The 21,064-nt window shown below is 41.6% G+C and overlaps 1 protein-coding gene across 4 annotated transcripts in view; it reads right to left on the bottom strand.

Moving 5' to 3' along the window:
* Positions 1 to 21,064, bottom strand: part of EPG5 (ectopic P-granules 5 autophagy tethering factor) — a 105,928-nt gene that overhangs the window by 82,033 nt on the left and 2,831 nt on the right. For 3 of the 4 annotated variants that reach the window (XM_045886788.2, XM_064577657.1, XM_064577658.1), the window contains exons 2-9: positions 10,572 to 11,579; positions 9,174 to 9,411; positions 7,396 to 7,532; positions 6,189 to 6,296; positions 5,187 to 5,260; positions 3,190 to 3,295; positions 814 to 928; positions 42 to 192 (exon numbers count right to left, since the gene is read on the bottom strand). In XM_045886788.2, the coding sequence (XP_045742744.1) occupies positions 42 to 192; positions 814 to 928; positions 3,190 to 3,295; positions 5,187 to 5,260; positions 6,189 to 6,296; positions 7,396 to 7,532; positions 9,174 to 9,411; positions 10,572 to 11,579 (1,937 nt within the window). The remainder of the gene's footprint in view (positions 1 to 41; positions 193 to 813; positions 929 to 3,189; positions 3,296 to 5,186; positions 5,261 to 6,188; positions 6,297 to 7,395; positions 7,533 to 9,173; positions 9,412 to 10,571; positions 11,580 to 21,064) is intronic. The other variant, XM_045886789.2, reaches the window with a different exon arrangement.

Raw genomic sequence — 21,064 nt, 5'->3', positions numbered from 1 at the left:
GCGAAGGCAAACAGAAACAGATGCAGCAATAGCAGTATTACCTGATCATATAACCAACTCGCTTCACAAACTGCCTGTAGCGTGCCCTATTAAAGGTTTCTAACCCCACAGCCAGAAGCTCCACTAGTGAGTTAGCAAAGGCAAAAATTTTCATCATCTCTTGAGGTCTTGTTGTTTCAGGTGAATAATCACCTAGAAGTTAATGGGAGAAAAGGAAGAAATTATAATTACTATGAAAAAACACGGAAGGACACGTGTAAACATCTCAGTGAGGAACAAAGCCAAGGCAGAGAAAACGTAACAAACCCCACTGGTCTGGCTCTTCTAGCAACATGAAATGGGGAACCTGAGACAAACTATAAAAATAAAAACAACAAATTAAAGCTAGGCGAATTGGGGGGCGCCTGGGTGGCTCAGCTGGTTAAGCATCTGCCTTCAGCTTGGGTCATAGTCTCGGGGTCCTGGGATCAAGCCCCACGTTGGGCTCCCTGCTCAGCAGGGAGTCTGCTTCTCCCTCTCACCCTCCCCCTGCTAATGTTCTCTCTCTCAAATAAATAAATAAAATCTTAAAAAGGAAAAGCTGGGTGATGTGCAAGCTAGCTGACCTTTCTGCATTTCAGCACTAGGTGGGAAATTACAATCATAAGAGAAAGGAAGGAAATCTGAGATCTGATGCAACCATGTCCGCATGGTATGGTCAGGCACCAGAGAACCTGAATCAGGAACCTGCCCAAGATGGAAGGCTGGATGCTGAGTTCCTGTGTTGAGCTTGCCACTGTCCCATTTAACACATGACAAAAGAAATCAGTCTACCTTTTGCTTTAAACCCAAGAAGATGTTGAAAGAGTTCATGGAACGGAAACTGGGATAAAAGGATAACCAAGTCATCTTCATTAAGGAGAAGCCAACTGGTCTCGGGGTCTTCATCCTAAGGGAAAAGATGCAAAATCATGTCAGCTGATTTGATCAGAATGCACCATGGTCTAGAGTTACAAGAGCTAAATTATCACAGATGCAAGTGGTACATCATGTCCATGTGTCTCCATGGAATTCTCCTCCTACTATCAGTTCCATAGATGGGCTGTAAACCCCCTGAAATTGCAAGCACAATTTTATGTGCATCTGGATTATATCAATTCTTCTGTGGCTGAAATTCTCTCATTAAATGTCCATCCCAAAGCAAATTTAAATAAAAAAATTCCTCTAGAGTGGGGAACCTTACTATAAAGCTCAGTACTTTGACAACATGAATTAAAGAACCACACACTCAGTCCAAGTTATTTTAGCTACAAGTCTCTTGCCCCCAAATCAAGGCCTACTGTAGTATTCAACTGTCTTATGGTGGAGTAATTTGCATTTGCTATAGATAACTGAAGCTCTATTGCCAATTGGTGCTGATAAAGCAGGTGAGACTAACAGATCACACATAGAGATTATATAGGGGAAAACTTTAGGGTTTTTTGTTTAATACCGAGCACTAAAGTCATCTTAGAAATTAAGTTGATTTGTGTTCTAAAATATGCTACATTCAAAAAGGGAATGCTGTAAAAAGATCTGGACATCCTGAAGAATATATCACCTCAATTTCAATAAGGGACTAATGTAATTCATTCATAATTTCCCAAGCCACTTATTTCCCCGCTGCCAACCCTGCCCCATTTTAGGTTCTAAATGGCTAACAAACAAGCCTCAGAAACTCTACTTAGAGCAGTAGCTCTCAACTCTGGCTATACATCAGAATCACCTGGGAGGCTTTTACACACCTGGATGTCCGTGTGTGGGCCTGGGCAAGATTTGTAAGTTGCCCAGGCGGTTCTAATATACAGACGACTTCAAGGAAACACTAATGAGCATAATCCAGAGCACCTTCCTCTGAGTCAAGAGCACTCTCAACATTCTCATCTACTCCCCAAGTTCTTGAATTCACTCAATGGTCAGTGAGGGCTAGCCAGGGGCCAGGCACCACTGCGGGCTTCCCCAACCATCATCTGTCTCTGAGAGTAAATGTAGGAAACCTCCCAGAGAAAAGACTTCTCTCTCAGAAGAGAACACTCTCGGGGGAAAAAAACCTGTTCCACAATCTTTAAAAGACCAATTTGCACCAGCTCCTGAGAAGCTCTCTTCAAGGTGACTGTTGAGTCTCTAGCAGAGATGTCTGAAGAGTAAAAGGAGTGCGAAGGGGCCCCCCGTTTCTGAAAGAGCACTTGGGTAAATACACAGACATGATCCCCACTGCTACCACGGCTGTCATTCTGAGAACTGTCTGCTGCAAACCATCACTTCTTTAAAAAGAAGGAGGCTTAGTAAATCTGGTCCCTGGCCACCGTGGTCACCACATCAAGTCAGGATGTGGACCATAAAAAAGCACTAGGGCAGATAACTAGCTGGAGGAAAAATTCCTTACAGATACACTAACCCTGGGCGCCTGGGTGGCTCAGTTGGTTAAGCGACTGCCTTCGGCTCAGGTCATGATCCTGGAGTCCCGGGATCGAGTCCCGCATCGGGCTCCCTGCTCGGCAGGGAGTCTGCTTCTCCCTCTGACCCTCCCCACTCTCATGCTCTCTGTCTCTCATTCTCTCTGTCTCAAATAAATAAATAAAATCTTAAAAAAAAAAAAAAAAAAAAGATACACTAACCCTGTGTACAGCTGAAAGAAAAATCAACAAGGACTATCTTGAGAAATTGGATTTTGATCATTCAATTCTCACCACGAATAAAGAACCATCTTCTACCTTGCAAATGAGAAGATATGGATAAGAAGTATTCGTAAGAGTTAAAGGCAGACCTTGCTAAGCTCTAGCTCTTTATTATACAGACTCACGTTACCTGATTGGGTGGGGGGGATCCCAAGCCCAGGAACTTGTTACTACATAAAAGAAAATTCTAATATAAATTTTACACCATATGAAAATATTGCCAGGTTCCAAATTCTCCCAGCTGAACAGGAAGATATCCTACATGAAGGTGACAACACAGCACACTGGCTCAGAGACTCCACCATTCAGTGACCTGATCTGCGAAAAATCCTTCACCCCCAGCACCTCGGTTTTCTCACACCAATACCTGCGCCTCATGGGGCTGTGGGCAGAAGTCAAGGAGAGACTGTGTGACAAGCACTTAGAACAATGCATGGCACGTAAGAGGAGCTCGGCAATGATTAATCAAAATAATGCAGACACGACAAGTTACCTCTTCTCCTCCCTCATCTACTAGTGTCCATGTCCCGGATGCAGGCCCTGAGGAGGATGGCTTCTGCTCACTAGGCTTCATGTGGCACAGGAACTCCGCTCGATTTCTAAAGGACAAGGGAGATCACTCCAATCACATAAACACAGAAAGCCTGCATGCATGCACTCTGGATCATCTATTCAACCCTGCATAAGAGTCAGCCAGCCACCTAATCTTCAAATGGTTTAAATTAGCAAACAAGAAATAAGGACTGGCGAGAACTCAAGGCGGCTAAAACCTCACTAACTTCATTGTGCAGACCTTGAGGATTCTAGATTAGTAGTGACAAGTAATTGCAGAGAAGCGGTTATGCTGGCCCAGCTCCCGCACGCATGGGACCTCAATACATACAGATTGCTGCGGAACCTCACCTCCAACCAGGCCTACAAACTGTTGCCAGGGCACGACTTGAGGAACGATGCTTTACTGAATATAAAAGGATAATCTGCAGGTAACTCAGAAGCTTGTTTAGGGCAAAAGAGTACCTCTAAATGCAAAACCATTTTTAAGTCAAAATCCTATCTACCATGTGTTGGAGAAGCCCCGTCTCCAGGCAGAGAGAGAGAGAACTGGAGAGAATTTCCTGCCAACCAGACTTCACAAGGTGTTGGCTAGACCTGATGAGCAGGTTTAAGTGGCGAAATTTCTTCTCTTAGACTACGACACGGTTCTCAGTCCTCTGTTCCTTCCCCTCTGGCCTGGCCCTGAAAAATTCATCCATTCCTTCCTGTTACAGGAACTTTCTCCCATGACTTCCAGTTCTGTAGGTCCACTGCTTCCCTTTCAACCCAAGGAGCTCCAATCCTGAAGCTCCAAATGTCCACTGGTATCTGTCCCTTGTATGTGTCCACCTGTATGCCTCAATGACCTCAGACTTTCCTCCTGTTAGAGTGTCAATGCCCCCACACTCAGGCTCGGACGTCTACAGAGTTCTGTTGGAACCACTCCTATTCCTTATTTAGTCAGCTACTTAATCCTTTTCTGGGAAGATAACCTTTACGTTCCCCTCCTTATCTTTCCCACCACCATTACCCCAATGCAGGCTCCGAGGCAGACAGGTTTTCCAGGACTGAGAGCCAGTGGTAATAACACTGTTCAAGGTCACTTAGACAGAGACTGTGCCTTCTCCCCTAGTTAAATGTCCTCTTGATGACGAGTTGGGATCCAGAGCCAGGAGAGCCAGAAGTCTGTAACTGTAATTCAATTAAGCAGAAGCACATCTTCTGCCTTCAGTCAATCCTAGCCTCCCTTGATATGACTTTTACCTTTATTCAAAAGCCCTCAACTACTACAGGGCCAGACCGTATCAAATCTGGATCCCTTAAAACCTTCTATAATCCAAGTCGCTGCAGCTATTCCACTGTATAACCATTTCCCATGCAGTTCTTCGCTCAAACCAAGCTGATCTCCTACCTGTCCTCCACACAGCCATCTTACCTAGACTCTGGGCCAATGCCTCTTCTCCCTGCCAATAGTGCCCTGCCTGCTCCTTCTCTCTGAGATCTAGCCCTTTCTTGCAACCCAGCTCATGCACCTGGAACCTTCTCTCACTGCTCTACCTCCTCTCTTCAGCCTCTCCAGTGCTACTAGCATGCTGATCGCAGCTTCCCAAGCAAGCACTTAGATCTCTGCACTTCTTTCCCTCTCTACATCTCTTCTTCTAAGGAAAAGATGATCTTTCTTGTCTCTCCATGGCACCTTTCACAATGACATATATGACAGGAGAGGCAAACCCACTAAAAAGGAGGACCCCAAAAAGCTTAATTGCTTATACATAAGCAGTTAATAAGATCATCTGGGGACAAAGGGTATCCAACCCAAAGAAAATCTGCAATATTAAATTCTGGAATGCTGACACTTCCCTTAGCAGTTCTTTGGATCTGGGCAGTTTAGGAAGTCAATCCTTTGGTAGAAAGAAGCATTTCAATTTCTACTTCACAAAGCTCTTCCGCACTTACTTGACAGGAGACATTAGCAGGGCAAGGGACTGCATAAAATGAAAGACCCCTGATGGATTATTCAACACTTTGATCTGAAATCAGAAAAGGAAAAGGCATACTGTAGAAAACCGACAACCCAAGTATCCATAATCTTAGTTCACCAGCATTCTGACAAAGGGAGTGGTTATGAAAACAAAGATGGAAATGGCACGTAATCCACAAGCATGAGAGCGCGGCTCTGGGTTACCTGGCAGTCCTGGTTCGGCTGCACTCAGAGGAGCGGCGTGAGCTGAGCAGCAGACTTCAACTACTGTAACCATATAGGACGAAGCACAATGCTGCTCTTTTAGTCCAAAGACAAAACAAAACAAAAAAAATCCTCCTCCTACCTAAAGAGATTCAGACTTCTCACCACCAGAAATACTAAAGAGAAGGTCATGTGGAGAAGTTGAACCTGGCATGCACTTGGCTTCCACCCATCTGAGTGGTTGCTATGAGTAACAAAACAACCCAAAGGCAAGCAGCAGAGAAGAGAAACTGTGAACCATATCATCAGCACTGAAGGTGATTATATGAGAGCCGATCACACAGGCCTGGATCTCTGCTAGCATTAAAGAACATGGAGATGCTCGTGGTTTCTGTTTTGCCTCTACCAACTGTGCCGTGAGGTGGGTTAATTTAGGAAGCCATGTTGAATATTACCAAAAAACAAAAAAAAAGTCCCAGTGAGTCTTCCTGCACAGAAATTTTACAGAACTAAATACGAGTGAATCTACCAAGCCAGACTACAGGGGAACTTTTGCAATTCTATCTTAATTTCATCAATTATGGGTGGCCCAAGAAGTTCCAGCATAAAAACGCCTGGGAATACATAAATATATACTAAAATATTTTAAGAATTTTATTTTAGATATCAGTATGTTGAAGTAGTTTTTTAAAGGAGAAAAAAAGCAATTTCTTCAGGAAAAATGTTTAACAAAATCTCTCATCCCACTCAAAATCAGAAGACCATCATCATACCTGGATGAAAGGAACAGCCCACTCACTAACACCAGCTGGGCATCGAAGAATATGGTTTAAAAGGAAGAAGTGATCGCCAGGACAGCCAACTCTTTGTAACACTGACACCTGAACAGGGAAGGACATATAGTTTCATTATTTAATAAGAAGAAAAGTGTACCTAGGGGTCTAGTAAATCACTTAGCCAATGTTTAAATTTAAGAATCTTTCAGAAGAATAACCAGAGATCTACTGTATATACACACATATATATAGTATATATACAGTATATAACCAAAAATACACTATTAACATGTTGAGTTTCTATCACAGAGGCACATGAGGCCTAAGAACCTACGAGTACTATGATAAAAATATCCTAAGTTGGGGCACCTGGGTGGCTCAGTCGTTAGGCGTCTGCCTTCGGCTCAGGTCATGATCCCGGAGTCCTGGGATCGAGTCCTGCATCGGGCTCCCTGCTCGGCGGGAAGCCTGCTTCTCCCTCTCCCACTCCCCCTGCTTGTGTTCCCTCTCTCACTATGTATCTCTCTGTCAAATAAATAAATAAAATCTTAAAAAAAAAAAAAAAATCCTAAGTAGTTTCCCTGTAAACCCAGTTTTTATTATCTGGCAAAATACAACTTACTCACGTTCCTGGCCACATGTGAATAGATACAAGCCAAGTAGTTTAATCTAGTCTCAGTTTGTAATAGATTCTCAAATCCAAATAAGTATGCTTGGGACTTTACCACATATGTAAGACTCTAATATTAACCTAAAAAAAAGCACCCAAGGCAGCCCCATTGAAAACACAACCACTAAACAAATAAGCCTCCTTACACTTAACATCTTTCTTAAATCTCCCAAATCCTGACACCAGCCTTTTTTCTAAGTTTTTAAAGTATGATTGAATACAACACTAGACACTAGATAATAAAAATAAATGATATGGAAGGTTTTAGATCAGCTACCTATATTCTAAATACATATCCCATCTTTAATTTAGCATGCTTCCCACATTTCCATTTCTTCCTAAGCTGAAGGTATGAGATTAAAGTGTATCAGAAAGAAAAATATTTTGTGCTTAATGACACACTAGATAAGTATAACTTATTACCATGTGTCATGAACGAAGAAAATGTCACTAACACATTAAATGAATTAGCTGAAGAAGCTGTTGAAAAAAAACTAGAAGAAGACATAATTCTTCAATTATTTGTTCCCTTACCAATTTCTGCAGCCAGAGAAGAATATCGTCATGGAACTGAGTATCTTCATTAACCCTTCTGGTGAACATGAATAAGACACTGATGCACTCCTTTAGCTGACACAGGTCAGAGGGAAAGCTTTCTGTCTGTTTACAAGCTATAAATTAAAAAGAAGATTAAATGAGCCCCACATAAATGGGTGTTTTGGAGAGAATTTTTAGTGTCTCTACCCATCAATTAATTAATTAATTAATTAAATCTTTTCAAAATATTTAGTTCAGATAAAAATCCAAGGAGAAAAGTTGCATCAAAAATATCTGAATTTGGGGGAACCTGGCTGGCTCAGTAGGAAGAGCATATGACGCTTGATCTTGGGATTGTGAGTTTGAGCCTCATGTTGGGTGTAGAGATTACTTAAATAAATAGAACTTTTTTGGGGCGCCTGGGTGGCTCAGATGGTTAAGCGTCTGCCTTCGGCTCAGGTCATGATCCCAGCGTCCTGGGATCAGGCCCCGCATCGAGCTTCCTGCTCAGCGGGGAGCCTGCTTCTCCCTCTCCCTCTGCCTCTCTCCCTGCTCATGCTCTCTCCCTCTCTCTCTGTATCTCTGTGTCTCAAATGAATAAATTTAAAAAATCTTTCAAAATAATAAAAAAATAAATAGAACTTTAAAAAATCTGAATTTCTACTAAATATGTAATCCAAAAAATTTTTAACTTTGTGAAGTATTACAAAGTAAGGGAAAATTAACTTCATCAAATCCATTTTTTATTTAAAAATCAGATCATTGGGCACCTGGGTGGCTCAGTTGGTTAAGCGACTGCCTTCAGCTCAGGTCATGATCCTGGAGTCCCGGGATCGAGTCCCACATTGGGCTCCCTGCTCGGCAGGGAGTCTGCTTCTCCCTCTGACCCTCCCCCCTCTCATGTGCTCTCTGTCTCTCTCATTCTCTCTGTCTCAAATAAATAAATAAAATCTTTAAAAAAAATTTAAAAAAATAAATAAATAAAATAAAAATCAGATCATTGATCTAATCCCAGCTCTTTGATTAGTTATAAAAACAATGAGGGGGAAGGATTTCTTTTTTTAAGAGAGAGAGGGAGAAGACGAGAGAGAATCTTAAGCAGGCTCCACACCCAATGCAGAGCCAACGTGGGGCTCGATCTCACAACCCTGAAATCACGACCTGAGCCAAAATCAAGAGTTGGACACTTAACGAACTGAGTCACACCAGGCGCCCAGGATTTTTTTTTTACTTCAAATATTCTTAATATCTCCCCCAGAAATAAAAATTGAATAATTCAATTAGCTAATTCACACTTAACACATCATACAATCAAGGCTAGGGTTTTTTAAAACCCAAATATGATGAAAAATGCAGAACATTATAGATCCCCTGATGAAAGTTATATAAAACAGCCCAACAAACTAGACAAGCAAAAATAAAGTACAAAAGATACAGGATGAAAAAGTACGCTATCAGTTTTACAATCAAAATGTATTTGAACTCTACTTGGTAACAAGTACATACATTAGGACTAAGGGACATTAATGATAAAAAGCAAGCTTTTTGGCTTTTCCAGAGAAGCAGAGACTGACAGCCCCAGGGAAGGGAGACCTAGCACTGCTCCCAAGAAATGGTATGAAGGCAGATCTCAATCCTACTTTGGGGAAGGCAAGGTAAAACAGCTAGCACCAATATTCCCTTATAATACCAATTAGTACACAATCAACTCAACTCCTCACTTCTTTCCTCATTGCAGACCACGAGAAAGAGTGAGACTTTCACGATTCACATACCTCGGCCTTGAATTGCGAAAGATCTCAGAAGAGCTGAACCATTGAGTAAGGCATAAATGTAAGACTCCACTTGCAACTTTGAGAGCACAGAGGTGTATGAATGCAGAGCGAGGGTCTGGTGGAGGTGCTCAGATTTGGCATCAAATAGCTTCTTTAGCTCCCCCAGTGCATTTTCATTCATCTCTACTCTCTGGTAGCGATGATAGCCTGAAACTTTCACTTGATCTGCACAGATACCCTAGAGGTGGACAAATGGGTAAAACAGGAAACCAGTTAACTCTTTACACTTGAAATAATCAGGCTGCAGGCATACAATATATTGGCTTCAGTACCACCTTCAAAGAGCTTATAAATCAGAGTAAGGGGACAATCCTACCACATAGGGAACAATAAATCAAATATATAATCAGGGGCCAAGAGGGATAATGCCAATCACAAAGCATCACAAGGTCAAAGAAAAAAAAGAAACCCCTAAGAAGAAAACAATAGAACTTGTCCCTAAGACTCTCACGATTGATAATCTTACCTTCAACTTTATAAACACGGAAGTCATGTGATAACCCCACAACTTCAAGGGACTTCAAAATATCTCTGTACCTACCCTCATCATTCTTTGATTCTGCTCAAAAGCAACCCCTCTCCTTTCTAATACTAACACCTCCAGCTGTGTTCCTGATTCTATTCTCTTTTTCAGTAGTTTTCAAATGTTCTCCTCTCCACAATCTCCTTTCTATGTACAAAGAGAGATACAAAGGTCCCCCAATGAATAGGATCAGGGATTGGGGAAAGCACGTGTTTCTCCTCGATATCTCCTCCAGCTTCCCTTCATTGCCAAATTTGCCAAGAGTGGCCTCCTTTTCTTTGCCATCCTTCCCAGGCCACTGGGAAGTGGCTTCCCTAATGGTCACCTTGGCCTCCACAGGGTCACATCTAATTGCCTTCCTGTTTCCTCATCTCTCAAGTTTATTCCATGGATCATCTTCTCCTTGACCCTCTCTACCCATGTGGATGTTCTTGGCATTATGCCCAAGGTTACAAACTAAATGGTCCACAGGCTGCATCTGACCTGGAAATGTGACTTGCTTGGCCTCTACTCTCTATTTTGTTGCCAACATTCACAAATCAGGATCCTTCACACAGAAATCCAGATTTCCAGTTCCTCTTAGGAAGTGAAAAGATGTGGCAATGTTGGACCAATACAACCATCACGGCAACAATCAAGAGCGGCTGCCCCCACTGGACCAGGCAGGAGCTTACCCATCGACCACCGTCCCACTCGGCCCACTTCACTCCTCCAGGTCACCTGCGTGGCCCCTGCAGGCATCTGACTTTGTGACCCCCACACCGCACTACTCTGGGCTAGGATAGGGTCAATGTGAGTACAAGCATAATCCAGACCTGGATGGTATCACAAGAGAAGCAGCTCCACTGCAAATGCCCCAGGCTCCCAAAAGCTTTAGATACCTGCACAGACAACTGTTCGTCCTTAAAGTGCCACAGTCGACTTTTCGCATTTTGGCAATCAGACGTCAGGGCAAGCAGCTCAGCTTCAGCCAGCAGCAGCTGCTTCCTACATCGTGAGTAGTTCAAAAGCAACTCATAAAATTCATGCCTGTCCTGATGAGCCATGCTGTCGAATTCTTCTAAATATGACTCAACATTTTCCAGCCATGAACCAGGCTCAAAGATTTTTAGCTGTTCTTTAGTAAATGGTACTAGTTCTGGTTGAGATGGGAGCTCTGGGTAGAGTCGCTCATTACAAAACAAGGGTTTCGCTGCCACCAAAGCTGGTGCTTCTCTAGCAATTTCGGCTGGCAACTGAGGATATAGTTTTTTCACTCTAGGTGGCTGAAAAATGTCTTTGGCTTCACAAGAACTCTGCAAGGGAACATTTTGTAGCACCTCTGAAGAAAAACCCAAGGCTTGCTTGTCTTTCTTTTTCTGAGTTTCTCTGACCTGTAAATTTTCCATTTCCTGCTGAGTATAAGAAAAATTAGACTGCAAGGTGCTTTCAGAAGGTCCACACTGTACCAACTTATTTTCCTCTACTTCTGTAAAGTTCTTGGGAGCTTCTACTTTGGTTCCGACATTGTCTCCAGGGTCAACCTTCAGCTTCACTGCATCATCCCCAACACAGGCTCTGACCTCCTCCCCTTCCTTTAGGGTCTCTGTGTTCCATGTCAGGGACCCTTCATCGCTTATAGTTAAGGAGGTGAGTGGTACATCAAACATTTCACTCTCGTTTTGTCCACTGGCAGCATTCTGGAGCTGGGAATCAGTTAACACCTTCAGACAGTCTCCTTTGAATCCACAAGCTGGAGTAGGGATTTCCAGCTCTCTGGAGGTTTTTGGAAGGGAGACTTCATCAGATTCTTCCCTCTGAAGAGTTTCAGATCTCTTCTTTTCCTAAAAATGAGATTTATAATGTGAAATAATTTATAATATAGTAATAATTGATGCTTTCAACATGAGAAATTCTTAAATTGTATACAAAATCTAAATTTTATAATTAGCAAATGGAGTCTAAATAAAATTCCTAAGCAGTGTGTTTCATATTTCCTATTATTATTCAATTTCGACTCTGTTAAATTTGGGAGATTCACTAGTCTAATCCCAACAGAGAAAGACATCAAAAGCAGCAGCAAATTACGACTCATGAACAGAGGAGGAAAGTTTTAATTAGGTCATTCTCCATTCTCCTAGAGGTCAACAGAACAGTGTCCACATAGTGTAGGCCTCAATAGATTTATCTTCATCTTGACAAACATATTCACTTAAAACTCATGCAGAAAGAGTCAAAGAACTTGAGCAATAAAATGAGTATTAGATTATAACCTACAGAATAAAATAAATATCACGAGTCCATACTGACATAAATAAATAATAAATGGGCAAAAAGTGACACCCCTCCCTACAGAATTCCAATCAATAAATGTAGATGGAATGAGAATAACAGAAAAATCACCATTACAACACCATGGTAATAACTGCCACAGGCAAAATCTGCCGATGGATGTTAAAGTGAGTGAGTGAAAATGTAAGCAGAAACAAGACAGCTGGCTAGCATTAAAGTATCTCCTAAATATTTAGTAATTACAAAGGGGGAAATAGTAAGGTTCAGTGGAGAATTCGGCAAACAATATATTAACTGCTTAATCAAGATTGATAAGACCAGTAGCATATCCCCATGTGATGTTCTGAGAAGGCCTATCACCTCTTCAAGTATCCTTTCCAATAACATACAACCTCAATCTAATCATAAAAATATACCAGACAAAAACTCAAATTAAGGAACGGTCTACAAAAGAACAGAAACATGGGGCCCCTGGGTGGTGCAGTCAGTTAAGTGTCTGACTCTTGGTTCTGGCTCAGGTCATCATCTCAGGGTTGTGAGATCGAGCCCCATGTCAGGGACTGCACAGAGTGCTGAAGTTTCTCTCTCCCTCTCCCCATGTTCGCTCTCTCTCTCTAAAATAAATAAATCTTTAAAAAAAAAAAAAGGAATAACAAATGTTATGGTCATCAAAGACTGAGGAACTATCAAGAGATTGGAGGAAACAACAAAGACAGGACAACTAAATGCCCTGTAGGACCCTAGATTGGATCCTGGAATAGAAAAAGAACAGTACTAGGAAAACTGTTGAAATCCAAATAAGTTCTACATCTGAGTTAACAGTTTTGTGCCAACATTAACTTCTTGGTTGTGACAAATGTTCTATACCATAGAATTTATGATTATGTGAGAGAGTGACATCAGAGGATGCTGCATGAAGGGTATATGGAACTCTCCGTACTATATTTACAACTTTTCATGAAGTCTGAAATGATCTCCAAAAAACAAAGACAAAAAAAAAGTTAACTTTAAAAGAAAGTCCAATAAAATGAGGTAGGGTTTTTAAAAAAACACCTCAGGCATTAACACACAAACTAGATACACAGCGGGGTGCCTGGGTGGCTCAGTCGTTAAGCGTCCGCCTTTGGCTCAGGTCCTGGGATCAAGCCCCGCCATCGGGCTCCCTGCTCCGCAGGAAGTCTGCTTCTCCCTCTCCCACTCCCCATGCTTGTGTTCCCTCTCTCACTGTGTCTCTCTCTGTCAAGCAAATAAATAAAATCTTTAAAAAAAAAGAAAAACCCAAACTAGAAACACAGGAAAACATGCTGATAAAGAAGAAAAAAATTATAGGAAAATTCTTTAAATAAAATTGTTACACGCAGGGCACCTGGGTGGCTCAGTCGGTTAAGCGTCTGCCTTCGGCTCGGGTCATGATCCCAGGGTCCTGGGATCGAGCCCCGCATCGGGCTCCCTGTTCAGTGGGAAGCCTGCTTCTCCCTCTCCCATCCCCCTGCTTGTGTTCCCTCTCTGGCTGTCTCTCTCTCTCTGTCAAATACATAAATAAAATCTTAAAAAAAAAAAAAATTGTTACACGCAAACAAATTGAAAAAAAATGACTACATCACCCTAATACTCCCCTTTCACTATGAAATTTTAAGAAGACAAACCTGACAGTTTCACAAGTTATCAGTGATTTTGGATTGTGCTGTCCAGCAAATGTCCAGCAAAAAAAAAGTTGACAAGAACCAAAAATGTAAGACCTTATATGTACCTAATATTAGGAAGAAAAGATAAACGTTTTTGAAATGGAATTTGAGGTCACTTGCTGGTAATGGCTACCAAACATTTACAATGGTGGTGATTGAAGAAGCAATGTGCCCCTCCAAAATTACTTTAATCTACACTGTGAACTGTGGATATCAGATTCAGATATAAGCCACACAATGCATACAAACGAGTTTGTCAAATCGCCTAAAATCATGAATAACAAAAAGCATTATACAAGTATTTATGAGAAAATGAAGAAGTGGGTCTGATTACACTGCAATGATATTTAGCACACTTCTATAATAAATAGGTTTGTCAGACTGGGAGGTCAGAAAGAGACAATCAGGAGACAGAGGCCTATGGTTACTACAGTGAGAGAAATGCTGTTGTACTGGTCAGGAGAAAAGCCAAATTTAAGTGAGTTGAATAATCAAAATATAAAATTAAGAAAATAATTTCATTTATAATGAGCAAAGAAAAAATATAGAAAGATAACTTTAACAAAAGAACTGTAAAAGCTGTACTCTGAAAATTGCCAAACATCGTTAAAAGAAATTAAAGACTTAATAATTGGAAACACATCCCATGTTCATGGATGAGATCACAATATTGTTAAGATGGCAATCCTCCTCAAATTGATGCACAAATTCAACATAATCTCAATCAAAAGTCCAGCTGCCTTTTTTGCAGAAAATGACAAGTTGGATCCTTAAACTCATAAGAAAATGCAAGGGACCCAGAGTAGACAAAACAATCTTAAAAAAGAACAAAGGAGATCTCATACTTTGTAACTTCAAAACCTACTATAAAACTAGAGTAATAAAGACAGTGTGGTTCTAGCATACAGACAAATAGATCAATGGAAGAGAATTGAGAATCCAGAAATAAAACCTTATATTTAAGGCCAATTGATTTTCAACAAGGGTGCCAAGACAATATAACGTACAACGAGCAGTCTTCAACAATGGTGCTTAACAACAGGATATCCAAAGACTGAAACTGGACCCTTACCTTCTTCCATCATATACAAAAATTAATTCAAAAAGGATCACAGACCTAATGTAAGAGCTAAAACTTTAAAACTCTTAGAAGAAAACATAGGTGTGAATCTTAATGACCTTGGGTTACACATGACACTAAAAGTACAAACAACAAAAGAAAAAAATAAATTGAACTTCATAAAAATTAAAAATATTTGTGCTGAAAATGACACCTTGAAGAAAGTGAAAAGATAACCCATGGAATGGGAGGAAATAGTTACAAATCAATTATCTTATAAGGGACTTATATTCAGAATAAAAAAAAGAACTCTTGTAACCCAATAATAAAAAGATGAATAACCCAATTTAAAAATGGGCAAAGGATATGAATAGACATTTCTCCAAAGAAGATATACAAATGGCACATAGAAAGATGCTAACATCATTAGCCATTACAGAAAAGCAAATCAAAATCACGAGACGCCATGTCATATCCAGTAGGAAAACTATTTAAAGTCAGATAATGGGGCGCCTGGGTGGCTCAGTCGTTAAGCGTCTGCCTTCGGCTCAGGTCATGATCCCAGAGTCCTGAGATTGAGTCCCGCATCAGGCTCCCTGCTTCTCCCTCTCCCACTCCCTTCTTGTGTTCCCTTTCTCACTGTGTCTCTCTCTGTCAAATAAATAAAATCTTTAAAAAATAAAGTCAGATAATAAGTGACAGTAAGGATGTAGAGAAATTAGAACTTCATACACTGCTGGTGGGATTGTAACGTGATGCGGCCACTATGGAAGACAGTTTGGCAGCTCCTAACTGTGGTGATGGCTGCACAACCTTATGATCATACTAAAAACCACTGAAATATACAGTATAAATAGGTGAATTGTGTCGTGTGTGAATTACACCTCAAAAAGCTATGAGAGATTTTTAAAATTTACTGAGTTGACGAATGAGAAATCAGGAAGCAGAGACTGGAACGTGGAACAGAGAAGATTCTTTTTTCTCTTTTCTTAAGCTGGAAGAGACCTCTGTGGTTGTTAAATGCTAACTGGAAGAGAAGACAAGGGAGCTGGAAGCAGCCACATGACGGGCCACAGGATCAAGGGCACAGCAAGCAACCACACCTCCTCCAACCCACAGGCCTCCAGAGCCTTCCTATCCAACCTATCCCTCAGGCAGTTTTTAACCTCCGTGTGTCCCATCTCACTCCACTCCAACCCCACCTCACTCAGCCCTCTCTCCCCACTCCAGGATGGCCCTTGCAATTCCAAATTCTTTCCCTCCACTAAACAAAATGAGGTCTCCAGCGGCTAATCCCAAACTTGCCTGCCCACTCCCAGCAGCCGTAGAACAGATAATGCAGCCAGAGAATCAAATGAATTTTTTAAAAACTTCTTAGCCTCTCTGGAAAGAACACACAAGATTTTGTTTAGGTTTTATTTCCCCTGGGGTAGAACTCAGTGCTTCTCTGGGTTTCTAGAGTGGAACCAAAGAAAACTCTCTACCTGTACTGGTTAGGGAAGTTAGGTCCAAAGAGAAATTAACCTGGAGTTGGCCCAAGGAAGAAGTGGGGGAAGGACAGAGAAGCTGGTGCTTTGATTCAAATGGACCATCCAGACCAAGGAAGGTAATCTGGAGGGAAGGATGGACAACCATTTGAGCTGATGGCAAAGGCCTGACGCTCCCTTGAGGATCCCAAGACAGACACAGGACCTCTATGGTATGAATGCAGAGAGAGAGAGGGGATTTGCTGAGATCATCACTGATGCCAGAGTCTCAAAAGCAGTGGTGAGCTCCCTGTGGTTTACTTCATTTTCCAAAGCACTAAATAGGGGAGCAGGTCCTAAATGGTCTCCAAGCCTGCAGCCTCTGCCCCACCACCAATTCATTCCAAATGCCATTTTAACATTGGCTTCCGCAAAACACTGCTCTGAACACCACAAACAGTCACAGCTCTCCATTTAATGCAAGACGGATTCTTACGCCTGGCACTCAGTGCCTTTGATGACTCAGTTATGATCACACCTCAAGACAAAATCTTCCTTCAGTGACCACACCAACCCCTCCACACATGCTTTACTCTGAACTCCTACAATATGTACTTGTCATCCGGCCCTGGTTACAGGTTAATTTATCTTTAAATTCTGTCTCCCCCCCACATAAACCACAAGTATCTTAGGGCCAGGCACTATATCTTATGTCTTTGGATCTGATCTGCCTCTGACTTTTGACAGTGTTCAATAAATGTTTCCTGAGACAAGAGTGATGACCTATAAATCACAAGGATTTATTGAGTACCAACTGTATAGTGGGCTCTGTCCCAGGTACTAGAATTAATAAATATAAAGAAATTTTTCAATTATCCAACAAATATTTATACTTACCATATGCTCTGGCACATTCAGAAATTTATTTTTATATACCTCTCAGAAAGCAGAGGGAATATCCAATGAATTCAGAGGAAACTCAACTTTTATGCCAAAATCTGAATCTATTCTTATACTAAAAATATAAAATTTCACTTAAAAATAAAAAAGTCAGCTTCCAATTATTTTGCCTAGAGATAAAGATATAGGAGAACATACTGTATATATAATAATCATTATACATCACAAAATAAAATTCAAACGCAACTCCATGTGTATCAAGTCACGTGTGCAAAAATTCATACTTACATAATTTTATTTTAAGCAAAAGACACGTTTCTTACAACTAAAAACACCCTGGAGATTAGGAATCTGTATTTCTTTACTTTTAATCTCCACCTAAGTTACATATAGGTAGAGAATAAATATTAAAATAATTCCACAGAAGGAAAAATAATCAAGCACTGATACAGAAATGGAAGAATTGTTAATAAACAAGGAAAAACAAACTTAACTACACATCACAGTAAACATGCTCTGGAGTGCTGTGTACATGTGGGAAAAAAACTAAAGAACTCACATAAACCACTACCAACAATTATCTCCAGAAGATAGAATTCAGGGCATTTGATTTCTGCTGTACATTTCTGTGTGTGTGTGTGTTTCTGTGTGTGTGTGTCCGCTCAGATGCACATACTTCTTGAAGCAATGAGCACTTTTGTAATCAGAAGAAAAATACAGAGTGTAGGTTCTGGGGCGCCTGGGTGGCTCAGTTGGTTAAGCGACTGCCTTCGGCTCAGGTCATGATCCCGGAGCCCCGGGATTGAATCCCGCATCGGGCTCCTTGCTCAGTGGGGAGTCTGCTTCTCCCTCTGCCCCTCTCCCCCTCATACTCTCTCTCTCAAATAAATTTAAAAAAAAAAAAAAAAAAAGAGTGTAGGTTCCGGGAAACAAATTGGAAGTTTCCTCACTCACAGTTCTTTCTCTCTGAGCTGGAGTAAGTAAAAAAAATTACAACTCCTTTCCTTCTGTAAAAATAACGAGCTGCTTCTTTATGAACAATGAAGATTCAAGTTATACATTTTGTAGAATATTTCCATGAGAGTATTCTAAAGACAGGGTCTGTTTACCAATAATGTCTGTATCCCCAGCACTTAGCACAATGTCTGGCACAGAACAGATAAAAAGGGCTTGGACACGTGGGTCTGTATAAATCAAAAGTTCTTGGGGCAACTGTACCAGCTCTCCTTGGGGTGTCCAGGGATGGTGTACAAGTCAAAAGGCTTGGGGGAAGGATGGGGCCTCTACATTTTGCTCTGAATACAACATCTCCTGGCTGCCACCTCTTTCCTGTTGTATTAGCATTTTGCAGGCTTGACCTCTTGCTCTTCCTTCATACACTTCCTTCACTCAGCTTCTGGGACCCTACACTCTCGGGCACTGGGGACACATACTACCTCACTGGTCACTGCTCACACTCCTTTGTCCTCTTCTTCTCCTCTTCTCCCCAAACTCTTAAAGCTGGGGTGCCCCTGGGTTCTTTTCTTATCACCTTTCTATACTACGCTCATTCCCAAAGTAACCTAATTCAGTCTCTGGCTTTAACTATCTATATGCTAATGACTATATGCCAAAGACTCCCAGATCTTTTTTTTTTTTAAGATTTATTTATTTATTGGGGAGGGGGACCAGAGGAAGGTGAGAGAGAGAGGATCTCAAGCAGATTCCCCACTGAGCACGGAGCCCAGTGCGCGGCTTGATCCCACGACCCTGAGATCATGACCTGAGCCAAAATGAAGAGTTAGGTGTTCAATCGACTGATCCACCCAGGCACCCCAAAGACTCCCAGATCTTAATCCCAACCTGGAGCTCTCCCAAGCTCTAGATTCACATACCCAACCCTACTTTACATCTCCATTTGGAAGTCCAGTAGACACCGGTTTCAAAATTAGCATATTCATCGCTTCTCGGCCTTTTGGCTAAGATCAAGTGCAAAATTAGCATATTCAAACCTGAACTCCTGATCAGCGCCCAAACCTGTTCCACCCCCCACCTCCTCTGTCTCAGAGTCATCTGTGCCTGTTTTCTCTCACGTGCCAGATCCAAGCCATCAGCAAATCCTCTTGGCTCTACCTGCAGAAACTCCCAGACTTCAAACACTTCTCACCACCTCTCCCATACAAGTCTGGTCCGAACCACTGTCACCTCTTGCCTGGATTACTGCAACAGTCTCTTAAAAGGTCTCTGCCTCTACTCTTGCTCCTTTAGAGTCTATTCTCCACACAGCAAGCACAGTGATCCTTTAAAGCCTAACTCAGATCACACCCCTCCTCTGCCCAAAACCCTGAAGTGCTTACATATTTCACTCAAAGTAGAAGTTGCTACAATGGCCCACACAGCCCAGCATGACCTGGCCCTGTGTTAGGTTTCCGACTTCATCCCACTACTCTCCCCTCCCTTACTCCCCCCCCTTCCCAGACTGCCTCCTTGCAGTTCTTGGGGCAGGCCAGGCAGGCCACTCCCTTAGGGCATCAGCCTGGAATATTTCTCCCCCAATATCTACATGGCTAACTCCCTCATCTCTTTCGTGTCTTTACTTATATGTCACCTTGGGAAACTGCAACCCATCCTTATGAGTCTGCTTCTCTCTCTCCCTCTGCCCTTCCCCACTGCTTGTTCTCTCTGTCTCTCAAATAAATAAAATCTTTAAAAAAGGTCTTTCCATTTCACGATCAGCTTTCTGGGCCACATCTCAGTCTATCCTTAGCAATTACCATATGCTGTTACTATTAAGGAGTTGCTAGCATTCAGAATTTAACTAATGTTTGTGTACATCCCATGACTATAAAATATACACTGCATCGGGCGCCTGGGTGGCTCAGTTGGTTAAGTGACTGCCTTCGGCTCAGGTCATGATCCTGGAGTCCCTGGATCGAGTCCTGCATCGGGCTTCCTGCTCGGCAGGGAGTCTGCTTCTCCCTCTGACCCTCCCCCCTCTCATGTGCTCTCTCTCATTCTCTCTCTCTCAAATAAATAAATAAAATCTTAAAAAAAAAAATATATATATATATATACACTGCATCTGTAGAATAAGTCCAAATCTAAAAATCTACTGTTCTTAACTCATAATCTACCAAGATCACCAAAGCCAGGGTCCTCTGAGGTGGGGGATAGTCTAGTAGAAGATGGTACTAAAAGAATGAAAACATTACTGGGACAATCTCTTAGGAATGAGATTAACTACAACCTAACAATGTGAGGTCATCTACCAAATGATTAACATTGAGGAATGCAGGTCAGCTGCTAGGTAAAAAAAATCCACAAGCCACTCAAACTATCTAAAGGGAACAACACATGACACTCCTCACTTCCTGAACTGAGTCCTGGAACTGCTCCATAAATAGCTGCCAAATTATACCACAGATAATAAAGATTTCATTAATGTAGAACTTTATAATTATGGCTAAACTACAGCCAGCACTAAAAATGAATCTACTGACTCTAAAAGAACAATTTTTACAATGACAAGTATGAGGGCCTTGCTGGTGTTGTGGACTTTTTCCATTTGTTTTTTTCATTCTACTCAGAGAAAATTTACTCAATTCTTCTAAGTGACAAAGCTTGGGAGTATTCTTCAATACCAGCATCTATTCCTTACTCAACAGACATGACCAAGTGCATAAAGGGCTGTGAAGGGTACTGGAAACAAACAAGTCCTTGCCTCATTGAGGACACAGCCTGAGAGAAGAGTTTTTGACAAAATAACTACAAGTGAGACAAGTGACAAAAGGGGTGCAGGGTGTTACTGCAGGAGGGAGTAATACAAGGGTCATGAGGGAAAGTTCTTCTAAGGAAGTACTGTTTTAGTAGGGACCTCATGACTGAGTAGTAGGTGAAGAGGGGCAGGAAGAGGTATCAGGGCAGAAGAAATAGCATGTGCAAAGGCC

This window comes from Mirounga angustirostris, unplaced genomic scaffold, assembly GCF_029215605.1.
Source record: "Mirounga angustirostris isolate CCGP_5_RB_7025 unplaced genomic scaffold, mMirAng1.0.hap1 SCAF_14, whole genome shotgun sequence".
Classification (NCBI taxonomy): Eukaryota; Metazoa; Chordata; class Mammalia; order Carnivora; family Phocidae; genus Mirounga; species Mirounga angustirostris.
Note: the sequence above shows the minus strand (reverse complement) of the source record. Positions and strands in the feature narration are given on the sequence as shown.